Source organism: Colias croceus, chromosome 9 (genome assembly GCF_905220415.1).
Source record: "Colias croceus chromosome 9, ilColCroc2.1".
NCBI lineage: Eukaryota > Metazoa > Arthropoda > Insecta > Lepidoptera > Pieridae > Colias > Colias croceus.
In genome coordinates, this window is record NC_059545.1 from 2,505,109 (window position 1) to 2,532,593 (window position 27,485).

A 27,485-nucleotide genomic window follows, 5' to 3' on the forward strand; every position below is an offset into this window, starting at 1 on the left:
AAAAACGTGGTTAGACGAATTACCCACTGTCATGTTAGGGTTGAGAGCAGCAATACGAACTGATAGTAATGTTAGTGCCGCAGAATTGGCCTTCGGTAAAACTTTACGTTTGCCTGGCGAGTTCTACGATAGTTCTACAAATGACTGTGATGTAAACGATCCTTATAGTTTGGTAGAGAAAATCCGTGAAACTATATCTCAGTATCGTCCGACGAGAGATAAGACGAACGCAAAGAAAATATTTGTTTATTCCGATTTGCAAAGTTGTAGTCACGTTTTTGTTAGAGATGACGCAGTGCACAGGTCTCTAAAACCGCCTTATGATGGTCCTTATCAAGTGTTAGAACGTAGTTCTAAAGTTTTTAAAATACAATTTCCGGATAGAGTCGCACGCGTTTCCATTGACAGGTTAAAGCCAGCCTTTATATTAAAAGATGATGTTACAGTTGAGAACAATATTGTTCCACATAACACATCTTTATCGAAGTCGGTTGAGCATGCGCCACCCATAAGCGTAACTAGGAGCGGTCGCGTAATCCGACGACCCGTGCGATTTGCGATATAGTACTTTCACACAGTATTTAGCTATTGTCTTTAATTCGAAGTATTATCTGTATTGTATGTAATTCAATTTATTATACTTGTGTGTTATATACATTTTTGTTAGAATGTAAGTTTATATTTGTTTACATGTAATATTGCGTCTTATACAAATTTTTATATTAATTGTTCACTATACAACGTTTTGAAATATGTAATTTTATTTGTTTTTACCGTTTCATATTATTGTTTAATCATTTCATTTTATGTTTTACATAAATATGATTAACATTATATTGTGCATATTTTACATTTTTGTGTAACTATTGCGAAAGAATAAAGTAATACGATAGTTTTGTTTTTACGCATTGAAGATGCTTATTTAGTATTTCCTGTTTTTGTAATAATTAGTACTTATTTACTTAGTGAGTTATATCGGATTACATAGGTAATAATATCGTCACTCATTTAGCATTTTTATTAAACTTGTATTAATTGTAACACATGGATAAATTCGTGTAGTGAAGTGTAATCCGATCAATTTTAATTAGGCTAAGCCGTTTAGATGTAAGATCTTATTTTTATTGTTGTGACATTATGAAATATTACGAATTCATATGTGTATTCAGTATTGCATTGTTATCTCATTTGTATTTTATGGTAATTTCTGTGTTTGTCTTTGTATTTTTTGGAGTGTATAATTATTTTTTTTTTTTGAAAAAGGGGGGGAATAATGTAGGGACACACATGTACAATTCGCTGATCGAGCTTTTTGTATATGTGTGCGTCCACATTGTTTCCCCGACGCTTTTTAGATTTATTAGAATTTAAAGTTAGTAGTGCATAACGGCTAGCATAAATAACACTTATATATTGTGAAGAGCAATAAAAGCAGTTGAAGGAAAGGTTTTATTATTTTGGGCAACCTTGGGGGAAAGACACTACTCAACAATAATAATATGCTGTTTCTTATACATCTTTGAGTTATTTACAGCTTAAGGAAGTAGGGGATAAATGGAAAAGATATTAGTAGCCTCGGTCAGTTTGGGCGGGAAATAGGCGGTAGGTATGAAGGTCAAAGGGTCCGCTATATGTATTAAATGAATTTGCCGTATCAATTTACATAATAGAGCGCTAATTAAGCAGAAAATGGACGTAAGTAATGCTTTTACGCTTTTGTTTAAGAAAAGCTGAAAAAGTACATTAGTACATAATTAATCTGATATGTTTCTGTATTTATATTGTGAGTTAATTCAATATTAGTGTATTTTATGTTTGGATCGAGGTTGGAAGTTGGAACTACATACTTTCGGTTTGGCAGTCACTCAAATTTAACCAAGAAGGTTTAATGCTTGTAGAGTGTAATATTTATCACCAAAAAGTTGTTATATGTTTTTAATAAATAAAATAATCAATAAATAATGCAAATACCAGTGAAATTACCCTACTAGGTACTACTTAAACATTCATTTACAATTTTAATGTATCATAAACATACCTTGATCTTGAATACTATAGAAAAATTTTCACAGATTTTCATCAAGCACAAAGGGAAGGAAAATACCTTGAATCAAAGAAAAGTTGTGGATATCACTTCGGTTGTACACAAAGGCTTGACTTTACAGAGATGAAATGAAACTCTGAATGCTCTTTTGAGATAAGTTCCCACGGTGAGTGGAAAGTTGGATTTATTGCCTGAGAGGTGATGATACAGACTTCGTAAATATCGAATGATGTCGTGATACTTTTAAAAAACTGATAAGTAACTAATAAGGTTCAGAAGATGTCTTATTCTAACGGTGCATTTACATCAAACGAACACAGAGCAAGAACTAGAGCAAGAGCATTCTTTCGCGTTCTTTTGGTGTAAACGAAAACTATACAGGCTTGTTCAGTATTAGAACATTGCATAGAACGCTCTAAGAACAACGAAAGAATATTATGCCTGTTCACGCTAAAATGGAATTAGACATAGTACTAGACAAGTAGTAGACTTAGTAATTTATTAATTAAAAAAATAGCAAATGTTGTTGTAATTGTGTTTATTGTAATATTGTCAGAGTCATATAAGTGTTCTTTTTTTCTTTCTTTTTAATTTAATAATTAATAATTTTGAATTAAAATCACTTTATATTAAAAAATGGAAAATGACAAAATACTACTTACCTATATATATACCTACATTATATTCCCATAATAAACGAATTAATATTACTGACTTGTCTGTAAAGAAATTCGATTAGTGTAACACATGTATATTACATTTGCCCCACACCCGACAAAGGACTGGAGGACGTGATCAGGCGTGGTTACTAGGATTCTTTGAGGGCTCTTTATTTAGAAGCGGACGTCTTAGGACTAAAGCATGTTACTTACTTGAAATCGCGTTTAGAACTTTATTATTAATTTTATGACTTTAAATTAAATGAACACAGAAGTGCTATAAATTGATGATGTCAAGGATGATTGATGATATCAATTTATCGATTCGCTTATTACAAAACTAATGTTAATTGTTCGTTAAAGTAAAAAACTAAAGTAAGTATTGCATTGCTCTTAAAAACAAAAATACGAATTATACAAAACGATAAAGGCGATCATAATAACGAATACGTATATGTTGTATTCATAGTTTGTATGCGAATAAAATATTTCACATTTATAAAATAGTAATGTCAAAAGCTCAACAGCAAAACGATTCCATTTTATTTTTCAATGTTCGAAACCGTTTACAAAGCTCTTTCCAATTGTTTTAAAAAATCAACATTCATTTATTATCAGGTATGTATGAAAACCTGAAAATCCAATATTAGTATTTTGACTTGGTTACACAAATCTGTTTTTGTTGAGTTTCTGAGTTTCATATTTCTTTCTAAAGTTATTTATTCTTTGGAACTATAACAACGAGTATATTTGGACAGATTCATTTTGTGTAATACATTATACAAGACACATATGTTTCCTTTCAAACTTGTGTAACTATTCTTAATATCATGTTACTACATTATTTATTTTGAAATAGCTTCGAAGTGGTTTGCAACTTGCTTTGTTAGGCGGATCCCCACAGAGCGAGCAGCCTCGCAAAGCAATTTCTGCCCGCGTCAGTGTGACGTGGCGCGGCCAAGCGCGGCCGAGGAAAGCTTCTCAATTCCTCTTCGAAACTACTCGCTCTAATTATGTTATAATTTACGCATTATTCAGTTAAATCTAACTATTAAGTAGTGCAATTATTAAATTCATCTATTCATGTTTTGCTTAATAAGCGGAATTCATATAGAAGCAGGAAAAATCGTTGTTAAAACGAAATCTTTGTCGTTCCATTATATTGAGTTAGCAACACAAAAATAGAAATGTTATGGATTTGTTTATTTGCTGCTCTTATCACTATGAGATTTGAAACACATTGGCAGGGGTTTATATTTATCTGTCTAAGACCGTCCTTATCACTAGGATGTGAGCTCTTCGGATCAAATCACATTGTTTATTTGCGTAAATGTTGGAATTATAGATAACCTAACATTTAGCACAATTTATAAATCTAATATCTATACAAATCTCGTGTCAAAATGTTTGTCCTCAATGGACTCCTAAACCTCTTAACCGATTATAATAAAATTCGCACACCATGTGCAGTTCGATCCAACTTGAGAGATAGGATAGTTTAAATCTCAAATCGTTGTAGAGAAAGCGGGCGAAGCCGCGGGCGGTAAGCTAGTTAAATTATAGAAAAATATATGGAACTTTGCTTACAATAATTTCTAGGTAAATAAAAGAACCTTGTTCTTTGTCAAAAGATTATTAGAAAGATTATATTATATAGTAGCTTGAGGTTGCCTCAATTCTAAAAAAGCACGTCCCACTACCATAAATCATGATAATACTGCTTTGAATTTTATTTCTTTTTGATATAGATCATACAAAGTCAAGAGCCTGGTTGGTACCGACTTCCTGATAACGTCACTGATAGCCTATACCGATGAATTTTCTTATAAAGCTGAAGAGTTTGTTTGTTTGAACGCGCTAATCTCAGGAACTACTGGTCCTATTTGAAAAGTTCTTTCGGTGTTAGATAGCTCATTTATCGAGGAAGGCTATAGGCTATTCCGCTCCTGTTGGTCTTGATATCATCACGCTAAGACCAACTGCAGGAGCGGAACCATGCGGGTGAAACCGCAGGGCGCAGCTAGTACCATAAAGGCCTGTATTTTACTGTCGTGTTTCAGTACTAGGCAAACAATAGGCAAAGGCCTACCCAAGGCACTTCCATGACTCGCGAAGTTGTGCTTTTAAATTGGTTAACTGGTTAACTTCATCACGCTATTTTTTGTGTGTCCAGCCACCAAATGTCTTCTTCTGGATGTGTGTGTCTGGCTTAACTCACTTTATTTATTTAACAGACAAAACTAAATACAATATACCTAGCGATTGTGAAACTGGTCCTTTCTATAAATTAATAAAGAAGCAGATGTAACATTTTACAAATGCAGTGAGTGGTAACGTGATCTAACGTGTTGGCTTACAATGCAATACATACATTATGAGAGTACACATAACACAATTTGCTCAAAATGTAATCCGCACTAAAAATGCAGTGTAACGTCAAATGAATTGTGATTTTAACTACAACAGTGCTTACAACGCGTCTGAGGAATCTGCATGTGTGAAATCGCTAGAAAAAGCTTGGTTTTAGCTCATTTGATTTATTGAAGTGAAAGTAGGTATTTCGTAGGTTCATTAAATACCTATCTGAATTGTGCATCTATTCACATTTAGTGTACTACTATTGATTATTTCTAAGTTGTTGTTTCTAAGCTCCTCTATTCTGTATCTCGCTACTGCTTTCCGAATTGACAATAAATAGAGGTATTTTCTATGTATAATAACGATTCAAAGCGATTGTAAAATAGTAAATGAATGTTTGAGTTATACAACAACATTTTACAATACATAAGTTTATTTATTCAAAGCTGTCTATACAAGCAAAATGAGGGAGCCGTGTCAGATATCGATGTCTATAATTCAATTTAAATTAATGTCCAACCGAGTTTCCCCCGAGGGTTAGGGATTAAGGAAGGGAGCTTTTATTAAGTCCAATATCATGTTTTTATTGTATTGAAAAGTTGGCAAATTTTGTAAGGAGGGTGGCCGATATCTGCTTCGTAAACGAGTTTTATTAAGAAGTCTTGTTCGTTTTAATTTATAAGATATAAAAAGTTATGTATGCTCTAAAGAATTACAAGTAACCATTACTTTTCAGTTCGATAGCTGTATCAAAAGAAATACATCTATAATACTAATAAGTAATATTATAAAGCTGAAGAGTTTTTTTATTTGTTTGAACGCGCTAATCTCGGGAACTACTGGTTCGATTTGAAAAATTCTTTTGGTGTTAGATAGCCCATTTATCGAGAAAGGTTATAAGGCCATATATCATGTCGCTAAGACCAACAGGAGCGGAGCACTGCGGGTAAAACCGCGGAGCACAGTTAGTTTCTATAATAAGTATCTTTGATTTGATTGATTGAATAAGTATCTTTTCACATAAACATTAGCGTAAGCAAACATTAAAGTTTGGTAACAATAATTCACATTGACCACAGATTATCGCAAAAGGCTGAGAAAATTCACAACATAACAAGTTCACGCTACAGCCTTCCAACAAATGTGTGTTAAAATAAATAATGGTGTTGATAACATCTAGGCTGACAAAGTAAACAATGACAATATCCCATCGCGCTGAAATTAGACAAAGCAATATAAATTGCTGTGTAAACCCGAGCACGCGGTTGACCAATCTGTGGCGCCTAGTGTACGAGCAAGCGGGAAATATAGAAAGTAGAGTACTAAAATAGATTTAACCCTACTAATAGCATGTGGATACTGGATAGTAATGTACTTGAAAGTAGGTTTATTGTGGGAAACTAAATAAGTGTGTGTTTGCATATGAGAATGTGATTATGTGCGTGTGTGTGTTAGTGTATGTGCTTATATAACTCATAACTAATTGAATGAAGTTCAATATTGTTAACAATGTGCTGTCCTCATCCCATGGAAAGCCGTCGTGAGCGACTTACCTTATGAAATTTATTTACAACATTGACATGTCATTCCGAATCAGCAGATATATTTGCTCGTAGTAGGTAAGGTATAAATCAGATGGTCTTCTGCATACGTAATTTTAAGTCCTCAAACTATGACCTTATTAGACTCCAATAGTAATCAAGAATGTTGTACATGTAAATTATAATTCTACCTCCGTTACATACACCTTTGTAATTCGTGGAATGTTAGCTGTAAGAATGGCGTCTAATGATACCTAATGATGCCATTGTAGGGAATAGGTGCACGTGTGTTTTAGTATAATTAGGATATATTAGGGAAGGTTTGTTTTACATGTACATATTTGTACATAATATGTACATTGCAGCTAAGTTATACACAAAAGTCTTATATGATGATGTCTATGACGATGTCTGTGAACTGTGTCAACCTTTCAAACTACATAATATTATGTAATAACTGTGTTAAGCAATACTCATGAGTTTTTGTATTTCCATCTTTTGGCGATATAATAAAAAAATTGGAATTAAATTTTAGGACAATACAGAAGGAGCATTATAATAAAAGATGCATGTTTAATCTCAAGCCTTTAACCAATCTTTATCTGTAGAGTGAATTTTTACATGTAGAATAATTATGTCTATCCGATATCAGCCAAAAATTACATAAATAAGTAAAAGCTATACACATAAAATCTGTCATTCACAAATTAAAAATAAGTCATATGCATAACGATTAACGGGTTAAAATTATCACATCTTCAAAAATCAAACATTTTCATTCATTTTTATCGCTTTCTCTTATAATTTGGAACTTTTTTATATGCCAATACAATCTGATATCGCTTCAGCCCGCTCCTAACGGGACTTATTGAATCACAATCGTTATACCATCAACACTCAATAACGACCTTTTTTCACCTAAATGTCCAATTTATAATCAAAGTCAGTTTCATTTTTAATTACTCGCTGATCGGACGAAATTGTTATCTTCATGAATTTTTTCTTAATTATTTTTGGTGAATATTTCAGCTTTTTGCTATTCAGCGGGACAATTAATTTTAGATATGAAAGATTATAAAAGTACAGTGACAAAATGGGGTACCTTCCCAGACTTTGTTAAATGCATTTTGATATTCTAACTTAACCTACTTTTTTAGGCGCTTGTTATAAAACCGATGAAATTAATAAAATGTAAATAAAAAATTGTACATAATATAGTAACTACTATGGTCAATTTTATTACGTGCCAATATAAGGTATACCTATTAACATTTATGGATAATCACTTCTTTTAATTTCAATTCAAAATTCATCCTAATTTTATAGTTTTTAGATCTTAGTTGTATTACCTCTATGTTTTAAATTCAACTGCGTAATAATTTTGTCCTTGTCAGATGAAATGCATTTTTAACTCAAATTTTTCATATTTTCCCAATTCTTAATATTTTCTTCGCGAAAACTAGTTTCGAGTGTTAAAATATAATATTTTCCACCACTATAAAATGAAAAGGAAATACAGTCGAATCCTCTTTCAAAATAAAATGTCATGCTTGAATTCACCGATGCTTCTCATATATAAAGCTTTTGGAGAAATCAGATGATTTAAAAATGAGCTTTATATTTTGTGAAATAGAATTTTATTTGTACAAACTGAAATCATGGTTTTGTTAAACTACTAGGTAATATTTTCTATTTCTAAGGAATCTATACGCCGTTTTCTTTTTTTTTTTCAAACAATATCTAATAACCTACTTTAACGGTAAAAGCTGAGTTCGACACCTGAAATAAAATTTACTCATTTCTTAGAAATTTTAAAATATAAAGTATGAAAAGTTCTTTCCACGTAATAAATCATAGCTCGTAATTTATTGTCCCTTTTTCAATGCGCAATGCATATCAAATAACACTAAACATTATTTAAATTAGGTACGTTAGGTGAATTTTAATAATTCTTTCATTCCAATTTTTTTTTTTAAATTTATAAACACTTTATTCCTTTTTCTTCTTCCAAGTCTAGGCGTTTTTATTCGTATAATTTTCTAAGTCTAGTTTCAACATAGAATTAATTTGACATTTTACGGTTTACCCATAGAAATCCTGCAAAACAATGGACAATATATGAGATTCACTGAAAACTATTGTCCTTGCGGTGCGTTCAATTTTGCTAGAATGTGTTTTGAATATTAATTTAAATGTGTGAATGAATAAAGTCGCTTTGTTAAATAAATTCAGACATTCATGTTAAAATAAAAGGAGAGGTTCGTTTGTTTCTAATGGATAAAATCAAAAAGTTATTTTAAAATTCGTTCATTACTAGAGATTTTTAGATTTTTAACCGACTTCAAAAAAAAGGAGGAGATTATCAATTCGGCCGGTATATTTTTTTTTTTTTTTATGTATGTACACCGATTACTCCGAGGTTTCTGAACCGATTTACGTGATTCTTTTTTTGTTCGATGCAGGATGGTGTCGAATTGGTCCCATAAAAATTTTATTCGGATAGGCCCAGTAGTTTTTATTTTATGAGCATTTTTGTCTGTAGGTATTTGTAAATTTTGCAAGTGCAAGTTTGAAGTTGGTTGTTTTTAACGCAGTTATCACTTGTATATAAAGTAGAACTGGCCGTAGATGGTAAGTCCTAAAGTAAAAGTAAACAGATCTACTGTAATTTTTGAAGGATTATCGTAGATACTCAATATCTTAAATTAGGTATAACTTCTCAAATTGTTCCGCAGAGAAATCTCTCAAAATGTATGTAAAGAGCAAATAACTCAATTTTCATGGCTATGTATAAAGCATTACGTTTCAATACAAATTTACCACGAAGTCATATCAAATAACTCAATCCGACATGTAAGGGCAATTATTCTATGAATATTTTTATTATTTTCCTCTAAAGCTATGTTTGATCTTGGTGTTATTACCACAAAATTTGTTTGATCTGTAACTCAGTGTAATTCAATATAGGTATCATAATATTATGTTTAGTTACATAATATTAAATTTCTTTTATGTATTACTGGCTGCTCATCTCGGCTCGCACGTCTTACAAAAAAAAATTTTTGTAAATAAAATTTGTAAATTTTGTAGATAAATTGAAGAAAACGAAATTATTGAATTCCGTTTCGCCATTTTTAATTAACAACCTTCTTCTATATGAGTAAAAGACAACGATGTAGGTAATCGGTAAAGTCGTATTAATGGTATAATCCTTTGGCTTAAACTACTAACAAAAAATAATGTTCCTGACCTGATTTTTCGAATCCCAACTTAATAAATCACAAACAATAGACACTAACCTCGGTAGCTTATAAAACGTTTTTATATCTTAGTACTTAAAAAAAACGACTTTTTAACTAAGTATTTGAGAACAAACTATCTTAAAGGTTAGTAAAAATCTGCAAAAAAAACGTAAAAACTGACATAAAAATGCATGCAAAAGTTGCCTCAGCGAGCCAAAACTATTGAGCTTTACTAGTTTATAGTACATTTCCACTACAGCCCATTAAGGACACTAGTATAAATCACGTACAGCCCATTCGTGGCATGAAACAAAGATTTATATAAAAATAATGTCCAGGCTTCGGGCCCCGAATAACCAATTCGAACTTTTTTTCATATGGTGTGGGATAAGATAAATGACACATATTTAAATAAACGTGACATGGGTATCTATAAACTACATAGATTCTTCATAGATTATTGAAAGTTGGAAACATAGTTTTCGTTAAGAACTAAGAACTTTGTGTAAAATAGACTTACATTTTGATGGAAGTTAATGAAATAAAACACAAAGTGATTTTGAAATTTTTATTTTTTAACGATCAATTTAATCCAAAGTTAATTTGTTATGCAATACGATAACATTATGACGTAATTCATACAGGTTATAACAATCAACAATTAAAATGTATTTTTAAGACATAAAACACTGGAAAAGCCTTCAACTTTTCCAACCAAATATATCACAAAATGCATGCACAAAGCATTTTACACAATCAAAAACATTTCGTTTTATATTTGATCAATCAAACTATCACTCGCAATCATCCATACTAGAATACAGTTATTTTTCAGTGATCCATTATACATAGATACAATTCATGTTCCAGCAAGGTCTCTCGGCCTTAATCCATCAATACACAGAGCTTACAAAGCGCTTTGACAGATCAAATCGGTTCAAAATTGCAATACCTATACCAAGTGTAAAAATTTTAATTAATTCTTATTATTCGTATTTACTATTTTTCAATATTTTTAAGTGAAATTTATATAGGCGCGTTGAAAGTAAAAATTCAGTCTCGTCATGGCAATACCGTCACGTCGTTGAATACGGCGATTATTTTGGTATTTTTTTAATCTTGCCGAAGAAGTTTAACTTCTGACATGTGTGCTCGACACACGCTCTTTTGTATCTATAGGAGTATCCGTTAGAAATAACAATACTAACATTAGTTTAATATGATCTATGATGACGTTTTGAGGTATTCGTAAATGGCTAGAAAACTAGATGACTTAATACTTATTTATTACTAGCTTTCCACCCGCGGCTTCGCCCGCGCAGTCAAAGAAAAACCCGCATAGTTCCCGTTTCCATGGGATTTCCAGGATTGCGTCATTTTCCCGGGATAAAAAGTAGCCTATGTCCTTTCTCGGGTATCAAAATATCTCCATACCAAATTTTATGAAAATTGGTCCAGTAGTTTAGGCGTGATTGAGTAACAGACAGACAGACAGAGTTACTTTCGCATTTATAATATTAAGCGTGGATTAATACTGTACCCAAATTTTTACTTTATTTTCCTGCTACTGTTACTTTATTTTAATTTATTTCCCAAATGTCTAGTTTATTACTTCCCAAAGAAATGCAAAGAGAAACTATATAAAATCCATACTATTATAAATGCGAAAGTAACTCTGTCTGTGTGTCTGTCTGTTACTCAATCACGCTTTAACTACTGAACCAATATGCATGAAATTTGGTATAGAGATATTTTGATACCCGAGAAAGGACATAGGATAGATTTTATCACGGAAATCCCACGGGAACGGGAACTATGCAGGTTTTTCTTTGACTGCGCGGACGATGCCGCGGGAGGAAAGCTAGTTCATAATAAATTACTACACCATTCTACAATTTGTTTATATTTTGCTCTAGTTTGTTAGAAATACAAAATTATACCCATTTTAACAAGAACGGCAATAAACTTAAATGAGAATTAACAAAACGATAGAAAGCGCTTCTAAAATAAACATAATTGAATAGAATATAAATGTTTTCTCTGACTTCGAAAGCGGTTTTAACTACAAACTAATTTTGAAGACCTTTCTCTAATTCAAACTCTTGGTTCTTGAAAATGTTTTATTTAGCAGAGTTAGACTATTTTCACTGCTTATGAATAAGTATCGATTAAGCTATCCGCTAAATGAAATTTCTTTAATATTATTTCAAATTATTCTAATTCAAATTTATCAAAAATTATGCAATGTATATAGGTATGAAGTTTTGTGTTTATTTATAAGTTTATCATACATTACAAAAATGTATAAGTTTTAACGGATTTAAATTACAGTAATCCAAAATTAATAATGCACATGCAAATCTTCGGTAATTGTCGTATTTCCGAAGACACTCGAATCATTGAATCGTAAGAGCCCTAAACAACGAACTTGCATTTTACACCTTGTTCAAAAGAAATAGAAGTCAATTCATGGTCATACACAATCAAAAACAAATCGGGCGGTAGGTGACGGTAGCCTGTCAGTCAAAAAACTCAAAAATCCGTCAGTTGTCTTTAAATATTGGTGGTGACTGCACGTGTTTTCTCTGTGTGGAATTATATAGAGCTGATATTACGTACCCTTCTTGGTTTTATTTTTAAAGGTGAATTGAATTAATCGATGAAATGATTTACACAGGTGATGGCAGTAGGGAAAGTGAAAATGAAGAAGAGTTCCGATGTATCTAAAATGTCAGAAATAAAGATAATCCCTGATTTTGATTGTTTTTATTTTTTTTTTTTTGTCATAATATTGAAGAATGATCAGTACTGTAAATACTTTTGAACTGAGATTTTAATGATAAGATTTACATATATGGTTTAAATATAAACCTGTGTTTGAAAACCATACTTTATCTACACTAATATTATAAAGAGAAAAACTTTGTATGTTTGTTTTATTGTGATGAATAGGCTCATAAACTACTGGACTGATTTTAAAAATTCTTTCACCATTCGAAAGCTACATTATCCACGAGTAACATAGGCTTTGTTTTATCCCAGAAATCCCACGGGAACGGGAACTATGCGGGTTTTTCTTTGAAAACGCGGGCGAAGCCGCAGGCGGAAAGCTAGTACAATATAAATTTTGTATTATTTTAACCTTCTTTTCTTCCATCATTACACCAGCTTCAGTAAGACACTTTAAAAGTACCTACTATAAATTTTTCCAAGTAAATCAATCCAACAAAGATAATATATTCGCAATCGTGGGGTTATACTCGCTATTTACTTACAAGGAATTATCGAAACAAAATCGTTACTTACCTACAAATACATATTAATCTCTTTTAGCACAAAACATATAATTTGACTAAATTATGCATGAAGAAAATGCATTTAACCGCTCTATATAGATATCATCTTCGGACTCTCCGAGATTATGACAGTTGCCGAACAGTGACGAAGATTTCTATGCGCATTATTACTTTTGGATTACTGTACTTGTTGTTGTCTATTCGTCTACATGACAATTTTCGTAACACCACATTAGTTATGAGACCATATAAATCACATTTAAGCTCAAGGCAGTCAAGGTATTAAATACATAAACCCTATGGCTATTCAACACATTACATCCATTTTAATCCAATTTAAAGTAAATCTCTAAATACACAAATACAGCTTAAATTATAAAAAATACACTGAGAATTATTTAATCACATAAAAGAAACAAATTCAGCTGAAAAAGGTAGTTAAATTAATTATCATTAATAAGTCACACGGAAGCCAATTCCTTATTATCTCCTTAGTATTAATGAAAAACCAAACATAATACTTTAAATACTATATTTGGTAATATTTGACACGCACACACTACTACATTACTGTATTTACCACAGTATTTACTCAACGTTTTATGGTTCTTATGGTATTTGATTATACATTATGAGCACTTTATAAAGCCGAATTTAGATAACTAGTGACGTCATCATGACGTGCATTTGATATAAGTTGGAGGGCAAATGATAAAATAAGTCAAGGGTGAAATATTACGTGGAAAAAGCCTTTGTACTCACAAATAATCAGTCAGTCACTTTATTATGTATCCACAAAAATATACAAGTATCACTAGTTACTTACAGTAAAATAAAGTTTCTTTCTCTATCCCTATTTCCTTATGTAAGCTTAAATCTTTAAAACTACGCAACGGATTTTGATACGGTTTTTTAATAGAGATTGTGATTCAAGAGGAAGGTTTTAGTATATAGTTTAAGACAAAGCGGGCGAAGCCGCGGGCGGTAAGCTAGTATACAATATATATATAAGATCAATAAGCGGTCTAATCACTACACAAAGATCCCTTCATTACTTGAAAGAAATTTAGGAATAATAAACATAATCAGAGATGATACGTAAACATATTTTATATGAAACAGACAATCAATTGAACAGATTTTTTTTTGTATTCTGCTTTTACCACGAAGTAAGTACCTAGTTCTAGTTTTATATAGATATTTTTCTAAATGAATTTATATTTTTTGCGCTCTATCTTTTATAAACTACATGAGTATTTGCCAAAAAGTAGGTATTTTCATTTAAATTTGAAAAAATATTGATATGACAGTAATTATAAGTACAACTTACTAATAAATTACCGAAAACAATGTCAACGAACGTAGACAGTGCTCTTTGTTAATCAGAGAAATAATATCATATTTTCTTTCATATCTAAATTCAAGAATACACACGGAAAGTCATAAAGATACGCGTTATTTATATTTCACTCGACGTGAACAGCTTTTTACACTTTAATCTTGTTTTCGGTATTTTTTTTTATTAAATACTAGCGGTCCGCCCCGGCTTTGCCCGTGGTACATATTCACGTTTTCTCTACATAAGAACCATCCTCGTACTTCAAGGAATATAATAAAAAAAGAATTAAAGAAATCGGTTCAGCTGTTCTAAAGTTATGCGCTTACCAACACATTTTGGGATTCATTTTTATTTTATAGACTAAGACTTAAGTGACTATTCAATTATAGGCTTAAGAGGAAAACAAACTCTTTCCGTGTTTTATTTATCTAGTTAGTTACCACATAACACAAAGACAAGAATAAATACAATAATACATTTTCCTAATATATTCGTTCCCTAATATGATAAATTCAGCGTAAACACCGAAAATATATTTGAATATATTATGTTTCTCGGTTTTTATTATTACGTGTGTAATTTACTTAATAATGTCTTTCCTCATACATTTTCGAATAAACCCCGTTTCGTAATATTTATAAAACAATTTTCTTAAACAATGTTTGACGGAGCAAATCTGATCTTCATTTTTCTGAAAAATTTACATTAAAAAAGTTACGTTTTTACGCCTTTTATCGTGAGCGTAACTTTTTAACGATATAACTTCAATCATTGATATTTAGAAAGATTGGTATTTTATAAAAATACATATGATAGAGTTATATAAGGATTAAGGAATAGAATAAATAACTTATAAAGTTACCTAAGTCTTATCAATTGGAGCAAAGTGTTAGATAGTAGTTCAATATTTAATTTTATAGATACACTAGCGTTCTGCCAGAGGCTACGAGGACCGAGGTAGTTTTGAAGAATTAAGCATACGGACGGACAGACAGATGACAGAAGATGTACTGATTCATTTAAAAGCTCTATTAAATTAGTACATCATCATCACTACATAGTATAAAACAAAGTCGCTTTCTCTGTCCCTATTTCCCTATGTGTGATTTTGATGCGGTTTTTTTAATAGATAGAGTGATTCAAGAGGAAGGTTTTAGTTTAAAATTTATTAGGTTTTAGACAAAGCGGGTGAAGCCGCGGGCGGTAAGCTAGTGTAATTATATTACAGATATATCCAAATATTTCGAAATCAATTTAAAAGAATGATTGTATTCGTATGCAATTATATGATTCAAATCATTCTTAAAACATCACTTGGAACAGCTGTAGAGTAATTATAATACTAATTTTATATATTAAAAAGATAATATTCATATGAAATATTACATCATTTTTCCTCAATACACTATTAGTATTAGTAGAGATATTACAATATATTATTTGGGAACTGTTTATCTTATCATCAACAACGTTTTTGTGTACCAACCTGTTAATACTTTTAAACCTTTGAGTATCGCGATCTATTTAAATGCATTTGGAATATTGTTTCAACATTGGTGTAATATTATTACTAAAATATTTATTTGCCTACTTATAAAAAATGGCGCAATACTTGGAAGTAGAAATCACAAAATATTTACTTGCTCTGAAATCATTTTATAACTTATCTTGAAATATAATTAAGTTGGTAATTTAAAAATGTATTTATCGAGGAGCTAAATTTTTGTTACTGTCCCTGCAATTATCATAAAAAAAACAATTATCTACACACTTTCTAACGATATACCTAATTGTAGATAAGCCATATTTAAAATGTAAATTATCTTGTAAAAAACAAATCTTTTGTCAGCCTTTTTAATCACGCAAACAGCTTCTACATATATCTATAAATTATATTATTACGCATTAAACATAACAACACGTAAAACCAGACATACATTGAAATCACACGTCCATCGTACATGAACTGACATTTATAACAACGAAAAGAGTAATGGAAAAAGTTTTAAACTGTATTGTGTTAAAAAAATACCTTATTCAGAAACAAGACGTCATGAACACGTGAACTTAGCTCATAAAAAGCCCTCTATTTGCCTTTAGTCTTTGTTCAGTAACTTTTGTAATCAGTACAATGCGTTTATTGCGATTGAATAATTTGAAAAGTTCGTATTATTTTCAGTAGGTCGTAGTTTGATGAGAAAGATCTCTAGGACTTGAAGAGACTGTATTATAATTCGTTCAATGTTATTGACTTCCATGCCAAGAGAAAAAAATTATAAAAATAGTTAGACTCTTCGATCTTCGTCTTATAGGTTGCATATTGATTAATATTTACAAACAGTGATGTATTTTATAAGTTTAAGGAATTAATTAAACTATTTAATAAAGGACGACATCTAGGAAGATTATTGCACAAAACAATCTCCACTCACCCGCAATTTTTTTTTTTTGTCTAGGTGTACATAATATTATTATAAAACGTTAGAATAAGTGAATTGTAAATTATTTGAAATAAAAAAATGTCTCTAAACCTATTTCTATGCTTATTTAATATAATTTTACAACATAACTCAGAAAATATTTATAAAGTATCGAGCTTTGGGCCTACCAATTTGACGATTGTACGGAACATGTACGGAACGTACTCAGTACTCAGCCTACGATAATGTCTACAGAATCTTGCTCTACATTTTTCTATATATATTGTAAAGTCATATTTTTATTTATTTTATTAAATTATTTGTTATTTTTTCTCATATTTATTCGAAGAATATGAAAGCAACCTGATTCCTAAGCTACATATTTTTGAAGTGAAACTTCTTTAGGCACGTTGAGAGTGAAATGTCAAAGTCGGGTCATGGCAATACCGTTACGTCCATGGAGTAAGGCGATGATTTTAGTTAAACTTTGAATCTTGCCAAAGAAGTTTCACTTTTGACACGTGTGCTCGCCACACACGCTTTTTTAGTTATTTATTGTTATTCATGTTTATCCGAAGAATACGAAGGCTACATTATTCCATAGTTACATATTTTTATTTTTATTCCAACGAGTGGCTAGTAAAAACTGTAAAATATAAAGATGTACAACAAGGGTAAATCCAATATCACATTATGGTTTTTATACGATTCTGAATGGGTTTAGAAGTTGGTTTAACGTATAAATAATAAAGCCTTGAGGTCTTTATTATTTACCCTCTCACCGACCGAATTGGGGTTAATTGTCTGTTTATTTGCAGTAAAAAGCCACTGATGCTCCCGTTTCTTTACTTAGATATATTTCGAGGTTTGTTTTATTTTAGTTTAGTTTTATCATCATCAGCATATTATATACGTTCCCACTGCTGGGACACGAGCCTCCTAAGAGGGTACAGACCATTATCCACCACGCTAGCCAATTGCGGGTTGGCGGATGTCACATGTCGTCAAACTTTTGATTCTTCGGCATGTCAGTTTCCTCACGATTTCCTTCACCGTTCGAGCAGTGATGTTAACAACATGCAAAGATAAATTGAAAAATCTAAGTATATGCTCGAACACCCTACTTATAGATTTGAAGTCCAAGGTCCTTACCAGTCACCACTGAGCCACCTTTATTTTTATTTCCCTTTTATTTTAGTTTCACTAAAAGCTAATATCAGAGTGGAGAATACATTAATCTGTAATACAATGCTAAGCGACCTTTTTACGCAGAGCCTTCAAGTGTCATCAAATGATATGAAAGCACTTTGCGTAGCTTGAAAACAACTTGAAAACGAGATATTATTTCATAATATTATTGTATAAAAATTATTGAAATGTTTGTGAATTTCATGAAATAAAACCTTTTGGATGAGACATTTCACATTTGAAATGACTCAAAGATGTGATGTTTTTTGCTTTAGCTAATTCATTTTTGCTAAATTTACTTAATAAAAAAAGGAGTGTGACATTCGGGGACTGCTGCGGTAAAGCTACTGCATGCTATGCCTTCAAGCCACACCTCCGCCCGTCGGAGTGGGGGACGTGAGGTTTTTTCGTTACGGAATTTCTCGATTCGGTCCCCGCGCTCAAGGCCGGCGATAGAAGCTATGCAATAGCTTTAATTATTCACTAGATTTTTTAGAAAATAACAAGCGAAACTGAATTCGTCACAATATCGTTAATACTTTAATTTAATACCGATACTCTTTAAAAATATTTGTTCTCCGAGATCTCATTATAATTTCAAAGCAAAATTTTGTTTATCTACGGATATTTATTGCGTTTCATAGACTCGTGAATTCGTGCCTAATCATGTTATATTTTGTTGAAACAATACATAAAACCCTCCATAAAAAAGGGTATAATCGTAAATATGTATGGAAAGATTTTACACATCAGTCATCACTATTTACATATTTCCTACTAATCCTACAAATATTATAAATGCGAAAGTTTGTATGGATGTATGGATGTTTGTTACTCTTTCACGTAAAAACTACTGAACCGATTACAATGAAATTTAGCACACATATAGAAGGTAACTTGGATTAACACATAGGATAGGTTTTATCCCGGCAATTCCACGGGAACGGGAACTATGCGGGTTTTCCTTTGAAAACGCGGGCGAAGCCGCGGGCAGAAATTAAGTACGTTAGTTGTTTAGAATTTTTCAACAAAAAATCCATACATAAAATTCTAGTTTTACATTCATTGTAATCGAAACAGAACAGGCATATAAAACTTTATTCGCATTTCAATTTTGAACTATTGAACGGACATGTACTTATGAATTATTTATGAATATGATATTCGTATATTGTAAGAACATGTTATTTATACTGCCAAAGGGAAGTAAAGAAAAATAAAAGATTTACCTCTTGAAAGTTTAATATAATGTTACAGTTTTGTTCTCCTGAGTAGTTATTAGAAGAAGTGAGATCATAAGAAAGATAGTAAATAATAAACTCAAACTCAAACATTTATTTATTCAATTAGACTTCTTCGAGAAGCACTTTTGAAACGTCAATACATATTTTTAACATTTACCACCGATTCGGAAAGCAGAATAGATAGTAAAACTTAGTATTTGTGATTAGTACAAGTCCAAGACGGGCCGCAGACCGCAAACTGCAACAGCAAACTGCAAGCGACAACACTTGTTTCTATGAACATCTATGAATCGTTGCGCGTCGCGTCTGCAGGCAGCAGTGTCGCCGCGCTTAGAATCAATTTACGTTAACAGCAATAAGGCAAAAAATGTAATATTAGCATGACAAATATTGAACAGTTTAGTATTTTTGTTTGTAAATAATATGTTTAGGAAATATCTGTTATACGTATTTCAATATGTTTAAATATTGAGTGTACACCTACGGACTTATGGAATGTTTTGACTATCTGAGACAGATCATATTTAGTGATCATGGGCGTAGCCATGGTGGGGCAGGGTGGGGCACTTGCCCCACTCTAGCTTTAACCTGGAAGATAGGTAGATACCTAACCAAATCTAAAAATTGAAGTAAGTACCTACTAACTCTTTTGACTGACTAACACCTAACAAGTGTCATACGTCCAGCGACCAAACGGCTGAAGATTTTTGGATCTATTTCGTGGTGTGGTAGGTGAACAATAAGGTGTTTTGAATAAGAATAATTCGAATAACGAATTACACACGAAAAAAGAAAATAGCTGAGGTTTCTATGTTACATGAACTGTAAGAAAAATGAGTATAGTACCCCAATTAGTTACCCCACTAACTTATCCAATTTCACTTTTGTTGTTTTACACGTTCTACAACTCACTGATACTTTTTACTTTAGACTTATTCGCCATCGCAAATGCCTTCGCAAATGCCTTCGCGAATGCCTTCGCGAATGCCTTCGCAAATGCCTTCGCGAATGCCTTCGCCAATGCCTTCGCGAATGCCTTCGCGAATGCCATCGCGAATGCCTTCGCGAATGCCATCGCGAATGCCTTCGCGCATGCCTTCGCGAATGCCTTCGCGAGTGCCTTCGCGAGTGCCTTCGCGAATGCCTTCGCGAATGCCTTTGCGAATGCCTTCGCAAATGCCTTCGCGAATGCCTTCGCCAATGCCTTCGCGAATGCCTTCGCAAATGCCTTCGCAAATGCCTTCGCGAGTGCCTTCGTGAATGCCTTCGCAAATGCCTTCGCAAATGCCTTCGCGAGTGCCTTCGCGAATGCCTTCGCAAATGCCTTCGCGAATGCCTTCGCCAATGCCTTCGCGAATGCCATCGCAAATGCCTTCGCGAGTGCCTTCGCGAATGCCTTCGCGAGTACCTTCGCAAGTGCCTTCGCAAATGCCTTCGCGAGTGCCTTCGCGAATGCCTTCGCGAATGCCATCGCGAATGCCTTCGCGAATGCCATCGCGAATTCCTTCACAAATGCCTTCGCAAATGCCTTCGCGAGTGCCTTCGCGAATGCCTTCGCAAATGCCTTCGGAAATGCCGGCGGTACAGCCGCCGGCATTTGAAGACCTGGATATAACTTTGGGTACATACTTGGTACATACAGTTGCTAGTTACATATTATTTTTTATTGTTGCCCCACCTTGAGCCCATGGCTAGCTACGCCCATGTTAGTGATATATTTAGAGGAAGGCAAATAATTCCAATTTGCTCTTTACTTTTTCCTAGATATATAAAGAAAACTTACATCTAGGTAATATTAAGTTCAAAAATAAATAAATTACCATTTCCAATTAACCTGAAGCTCTGTCCTTTACCTGAAGGTTGCCTGGCAGAGATGGCTTAGAGCCATAAGGCCGCCATTTGTACATTTTGAATGGTTTTGTTGTACTTTTATTTTATAAGACTGTTGTACAATAAAGAGTAAATAAATAAATAAATAATTAATAACCCACTCTTGACAGTTTTACTACCGTAAAAGAAAAACATTATATACCTACGCATAACCAAAATATATACATATTATAATATACCAATACAATAATCGAGTTTCTGTGTGTCTTATAATAAATATACTTCGCGTCTGAAACAGAAATCAACTTTGTAAAGGGCAAAAGTTTTATCGCAAACCTGCAGAGGGTGAAAGAGGATACAAAATAGTAATTGAAAATGCTCCGCGCAATGATGCGTCTAACACAAGAAAGATACTAGAAGGTATACACGATCGACATGCGGATAAAAGCAAATCAAATAAACCATCATTTTCTTAGCACGTAGAGTGAAGAAAAGCTGGTTATTGAACATCCGCTGCTGTGAGATAGCGCTTCGTTTGGCGAATTTATATTTTATTATATATTTAAAAATCATTTTATACACGTAGACTGTAGAGGTTATAATAAACGTTGTGCCCCGCGGTTTTACCCGCAGCGCTCCGCTGATGTTGGTCTTAGCGTGATAATATAAAGACCGTGACCTTCCTCGATAAATGGGCTATCTAACACCAAAATAATTTTTCAAATCGGACCAGTAGTTCCTGAGATTAGCGCGTTCAAACAAACAAGCTCAGTTTTATAATATTAAGTATAGATTTCGCCCAAACCTGAAATCATGACGCTCAATCATTGTTATTCACTTAAGCTGAAAGTATGAAGGATCCAAATTCTATCGCCTATTTCGATAATTGATCGATTGATTTAAACAGTGTTATTTATTTCAACTGGGCGTGGTAGGAAATCCAAAACTAAGAGGAATATTGAAAAGAATATTAGCTTAGCGGAGTCACGAGGCAGATTTTAATGAAAGGCTATCTATCACTGTATCATCACGTTTTTGAAAACTCTATATTCCTAGTCACTTTAGTTTCAGCTCAGTTAAATAATTTATGTATACCCTATAGCTATATGAAACATTTGCATAGTCTTAAAAACGTTTTCCTTTTATCTGTAAATTATTGTGTTATAGCCTAATGATCTGTGAAATAAATGTACCGAATGAAAACGTATACAGATTGGCAACCAGATAAGCTAATCACTTAACTCATAGCATCGATTACTCTTTCCTTTGGACATTCTGTATTGACTAATGGATTAAGATCGATGGTCGGTAATTAGTGGATCCAGGAACTAATGGAATTACGTATCTGGGTAATGAGTCGATTGATAAAACAATGGTTTGGTAGATTCATAGTTTAATTGCAATACCACAACTTTACTTTACTTTTCATTTAAATCATAGCAGTTAAGTCAATTATTGGTATGAACAATTAATAATAACTCCTATATTAATATATTGAATCCAAAGTTTTGCAATAGTACAATGAAAGAGGTCACGTATCCATGGGGATTTTTAAAGGAAAAATTTACTATATTTATATTAGACTACATCAAAGGCGTATTATTTTATAGTCTTTGAGGCGGGCTATTTAATTTAGTTTCTAAATAAATTGCACAATTATTGAAGTGATTTCTAATAGATGTTATTTATAAATAAAAGTATACTTCAAATTTCAAAAAGAGAGAACACAAATAACAAATTATTGCTTTGTACTTACGTCTAATTCATTTGCTAACTGAAAATGCTTGATTAGATTAGTTCATTCTCTAACTAAATGTTCTCCAGACGATAATGTTGTTCCAAATGGCATAACAACGACCATTAAGCACTGAGATTGATTGTTACACTATCGTAATTATTGACGAACCGAGTAATGGACTATTCAGTAACCCATTAAATTTAATGGCTCTTCACAATGGGCAACGTTGGCCCAACAATTGATTGTCGATGTTTGCAGCCATTAGGTTGCTTTTCCACCAGAAATGTGCTGCATTGCTGCATTTGTTATCCACCAATCATATTCATTTATGCACATAGCGTTGGTGGCATTGGTGGAAACGGTCACATAGTTGCATAGTATTGCTATTATAAGAAATTATACGCGTGGCCGGGTTAAATATCGGTTTGAATGCAATAAAAGGGTATTTGGGTCGAACGTCGTATAAACAACGTCAGAGCACAATTCGTACGAATGCGCCACGAGTCAAAGGAAAACGGCATTTTATAGTATTACACACAGCTAAGCATGTTCGGACAGGAAACAGTGACAATTACTATATTGACAACTATTCATCCACAAAAATATTAAATCAAAAGTTACGTCTAACACATTTTCGTAGCATTCGTAGCAGAGATGTACTATGCAGCTGCATAGAACATCTCTGGTAGAAATGCACCCTTATGGCGGCATATGAATAAACATCTACAATGACGGCCGATCACAATTTAGCACTACACTATCGTGATTACCTCTACTCGCCCAACGGTGCCCATTGTGAAGATGGCCTGTAAAGCTATAATGGCTTGTGTTGGTGACTTCATTATCAAATAATGCGCGTATGGTGTTTATTGTTTTATAGATAACTATGATAGTTTTATTATTATAACGCACGTGAACAATTAGCCTGATAAGTCGTAAAAGATTCGGCGATTTATGTTTGAAATATTTATACAAACGGACTTGAATACAGTTTTTTTTTTTTATAAATATTTAATGAGCATTTAATGAATATCTCTATAAATATATTAATTACTCTAAAAAATAGACTTCTTAGGTATTGTTATTATTCCCATAATATATGATCGTTAGCGATTTCATTTTATCTTGCTAAATTTTAACTTCACCTGAGTCCTGAAGTGAATAAGACGAACACGTTAAAGCACTTAGACGGAGCTTTTAAAATTATGAATTTGTATTTTGTATTGTATTAGGGAGATCTTTTGTATTTATATATTTATAAAACCTTTTCATATGACATCACAAATCTTGAAATACTTTTTTTAACTTCGATTCAACTTCAATTTTGCTCTAACTTAATATAATAATAGAGAAAAGCAATAAATGTTATTAATTCATTATAAAGCATAGATAATAATATAATACTCTGTTGTAATCAGTTAAATCTTAGATTATTATTATAAATCTGAAACCTTCCCAAGCATAAGATAAAACATGACGTATCACTAAACGCCGTAATCTCTATAATGAGAGCATCCTGTAGCAAATTGAATCAGAGATGCGTAACACTTAATCATGGGAGCCATGAAGACTCTACCATGATATCTTAAAGCAGTATTAATACCAATGTGGAAACGGGACAGCGCTATATAGGTTTTATGGCGCTGTCACTTTCCTACGCTGGGAATAAGACTGCTTTAATACGGTACGAGGGTTGGGTTCAATGTAACGGTAATATCCTAACCCCAATGCTATTAATTCAGGAAATCTTTCTATTACCTTGTGTTAGGCATTTATTTCTTTTATGTAAATATGTTATACCTACTTAGTTAGTAACTAACTATAGTTACTTTTATCTCATCTCACAAGATGTTATAGAATTTAGGTAATCTAATATAATATATTATAACTTTAGGCGAAAGTTTGTAAGTATGGATGTATCGATGTATGGATGTTTGTTACTCTTTCACGTAAAAACTACTGAACCGATTACAATGAAATTTAGCACACATATAGAGGGTAACTTGGATTAACACATAGGATAGTTTTTATCCCGGAAATCTCACGGGAACGGGAACTATGCGGGTTTTCCTTTGCAAACGCGGGCGAAGCCGCGGGCGGAAATCTAGTTATTTATATTATTAGGATTTTATTAAGCTATTCAACTACTAGAAGACCGAGCACGGTATTATAAAATTAAAATGTATGAGGGTTTTAGTATCTGTTAAAATTAATTAGAAGAGCATAATATCTATACCAACCAACGTTAGCTATTTTATGTGATCGAATACAGAATAAAATGAATCAAGAACGTAAATTATAAATAATTGGCTAATTCACAAAAGTTTCTGTATAAATTAAATAAAATGACGCGAAAATATCAACGAATTACGCAAAACAAAGATAGAACCAAAATTAAATTTGTAAGTAACCGAGCCGAAACCTGTTACGACTTTTTAAACCAAATCAATGTAAAAGTAATTAGTAAGTGATTAGCAGAGCTAACCGAAGATTCTGGAAAAGCTAATTAACACTGTGAAAGGGACCTGCGCTATCTAGTATGATAAATTGCTTAATTTGAATATTGCAAAGTTATATTTATTCATATTTCCTTGTTTGTCTATGGCAGCAATTTTCCGTATTTTACGGAAACTCAATTAACACTCCAATGTTTGTGGGTTGAAATGTTTATTAAAATATCTAAAATTATCCTCAAGCAGCTACTGCGGCAATTTGATATCTGTTATACGACATTAACATTACTTTTCTTTTGTTTCAGATATGCAGATTATCATCTCACCAAGAATAATATAGAAACGATTATGAAGCAATTACCACCGTACTTATGCAGTTGATAAAGCAATTATAATACAGCATGAACTTCGACCCTTTCGTCGATTCATGTACAACGATCTATCAACCAAACCTGTCTCATAAACATGCAAACACAAACAACCGACCTAATCGGTTTATGATGCCAAGTTAAGTAATCTATAAATTATGCAGACCGAATGGAGTGCTAATGAATCCTCGTACAATGAAAGTTACAGTAATTTCAGCGATAGCTACCAAAATGAGAACATTACTATACCGCCCGACCCCATCGAGGACAAAGCGATTCAAGCCGCTTTTTGCACAGCCTACACAATCATTTTCGCAGTCGGCATCTTCGGTAATGCCCTTGTTTGCTACGCTGTAATTAGGAACCGGGCCATGCAAACTGTTACCAACCTATTCATAACGAATCTGGCCTTATCTGATATTTTGCTGTGCGTATTTGCCGTACCTTTTACTCCCTTGTACACGTTTCTCGGCAGATGGGTCTTCGGCGGTCCACTGTGCCACATAATGCCTTACGCTCAAGGCTGTAGCGTCTATATTTCCACTCTTACTCTAACGTCCATAGCTATCGACAGATTCTTTGTAATAATTTACCCCTTTAAGCCCCGGATGAAAATCACGACGTGCATTGGACTCATTATATTTATTTGGGTCTTCGCTCTCACCGTTACCTTTCCTTACGGATATTATATGACACTTCAAGATATTTTCTGCGAAGAAAAATGGCCGTCGGACCAAATCCGCAAAGCCTTTGGGGCCGTTACGACTATCATGCAATTCGTGCTACCTTTTATAGTAATGGCTTTCTGCTATACTTGTGTCAGTATAAAGTTGAATGATAGATTAAAATCCCGACCGGGAAGTAAAAATAGTAAAAAGGAAGATGCCGAGCGGGAAAGGAAAAGACGAACGAATAGAATGCTCATAGCGATGGTTGCAATTTTTGGCCTTTCATGGCTGCCATTGAATTTAATTAATATAAGTAGTGATTTTTATTCATTCGCCGAAGATTGGAGATATTACATGGTACTGTTCTTCATAGCGCATTTTATAGCCATGTCTTCGACTTGTTACAATCCGTTCCTCTACGCGTGGTTGAACGAGAACTTCCGAAAGGAATTCAAGCAGATTCTTCCTTGTTTAGGAGCACTAGTGACGAAGAAATCTAAAAGGAATTTCAATCAGTCTGACAGAACAGGAATGTACCGGTCGGAAAAAACTTGTAACGGTAATGAGACCGTTCAGGAGTCGCTGCTGACTTCGACCATAAATAAGATGCCTTCAGTTAGATATAAGATAGAGTTAAACGATACTGTGAAAGTTTACGAAGACGATGTGGACAATGTTAGCCCGGACGAGAAGCCGGACAACCCGAGTCCGAATGAAGACTGCGTTAAGATGTATATGTTTGTAGATAAAACTGTAGTTACGTCGGATAAGGAGCCTATTGTATCTGCACTGTAAATAATGGTGAGTTAGGTTATTTATAATTTGTTTTTCATTGCAATTGATAATTTTTTACATTTATAATGTATTCTTGAAAATTTTGTCACATCCATACTAATATTATAAAGATACCCGAAAACGGACGTAGGCTACTTTTTATCCCGGGAAAATGACGCAATCCCGGAAATCCATGGGAACGGGAACTATGCGGGTTTTTCTTTGACTGCGTGGGCGAAAACCTAGTTTCTTGTATGCTTATTTGGAAATGCTAAACAATTAGTAAAGTTCAACAAATTCAACAATTACTAAAGTTCTTGTTC

The 27,485-nt window shown here is 32.9% G+C and overlaps 1 protein-coding gene across 1 annotated transcript in view; it reads left to right on the top strand.

Annotated features, from left to right (window-relative positions):
* The window catches only part of LOC123694230 (prolactin-releasing peptide receptor-like), a 60,432-nt gene that overhangs the window by 26,093 nt on the left and 6,854 nt on the right, over positions 1-27,485 (top strand). Inside the window, exon 2 of the mRNA XM_045639604.1 lies at positions 25,658-27,189. Within this exon, the coding sequence (XP_045495560.1) occupies positions 25,879-27,183 (1,305 nt within the window). The 5' untranslated portion in view covers positions 25,658-25,878 and the 3' untranslated portion in view covers positions 27,184-27,189. The remainder of the gene's footprint in view (positions 1-25,657; positions 27,190-27,485) is intronic.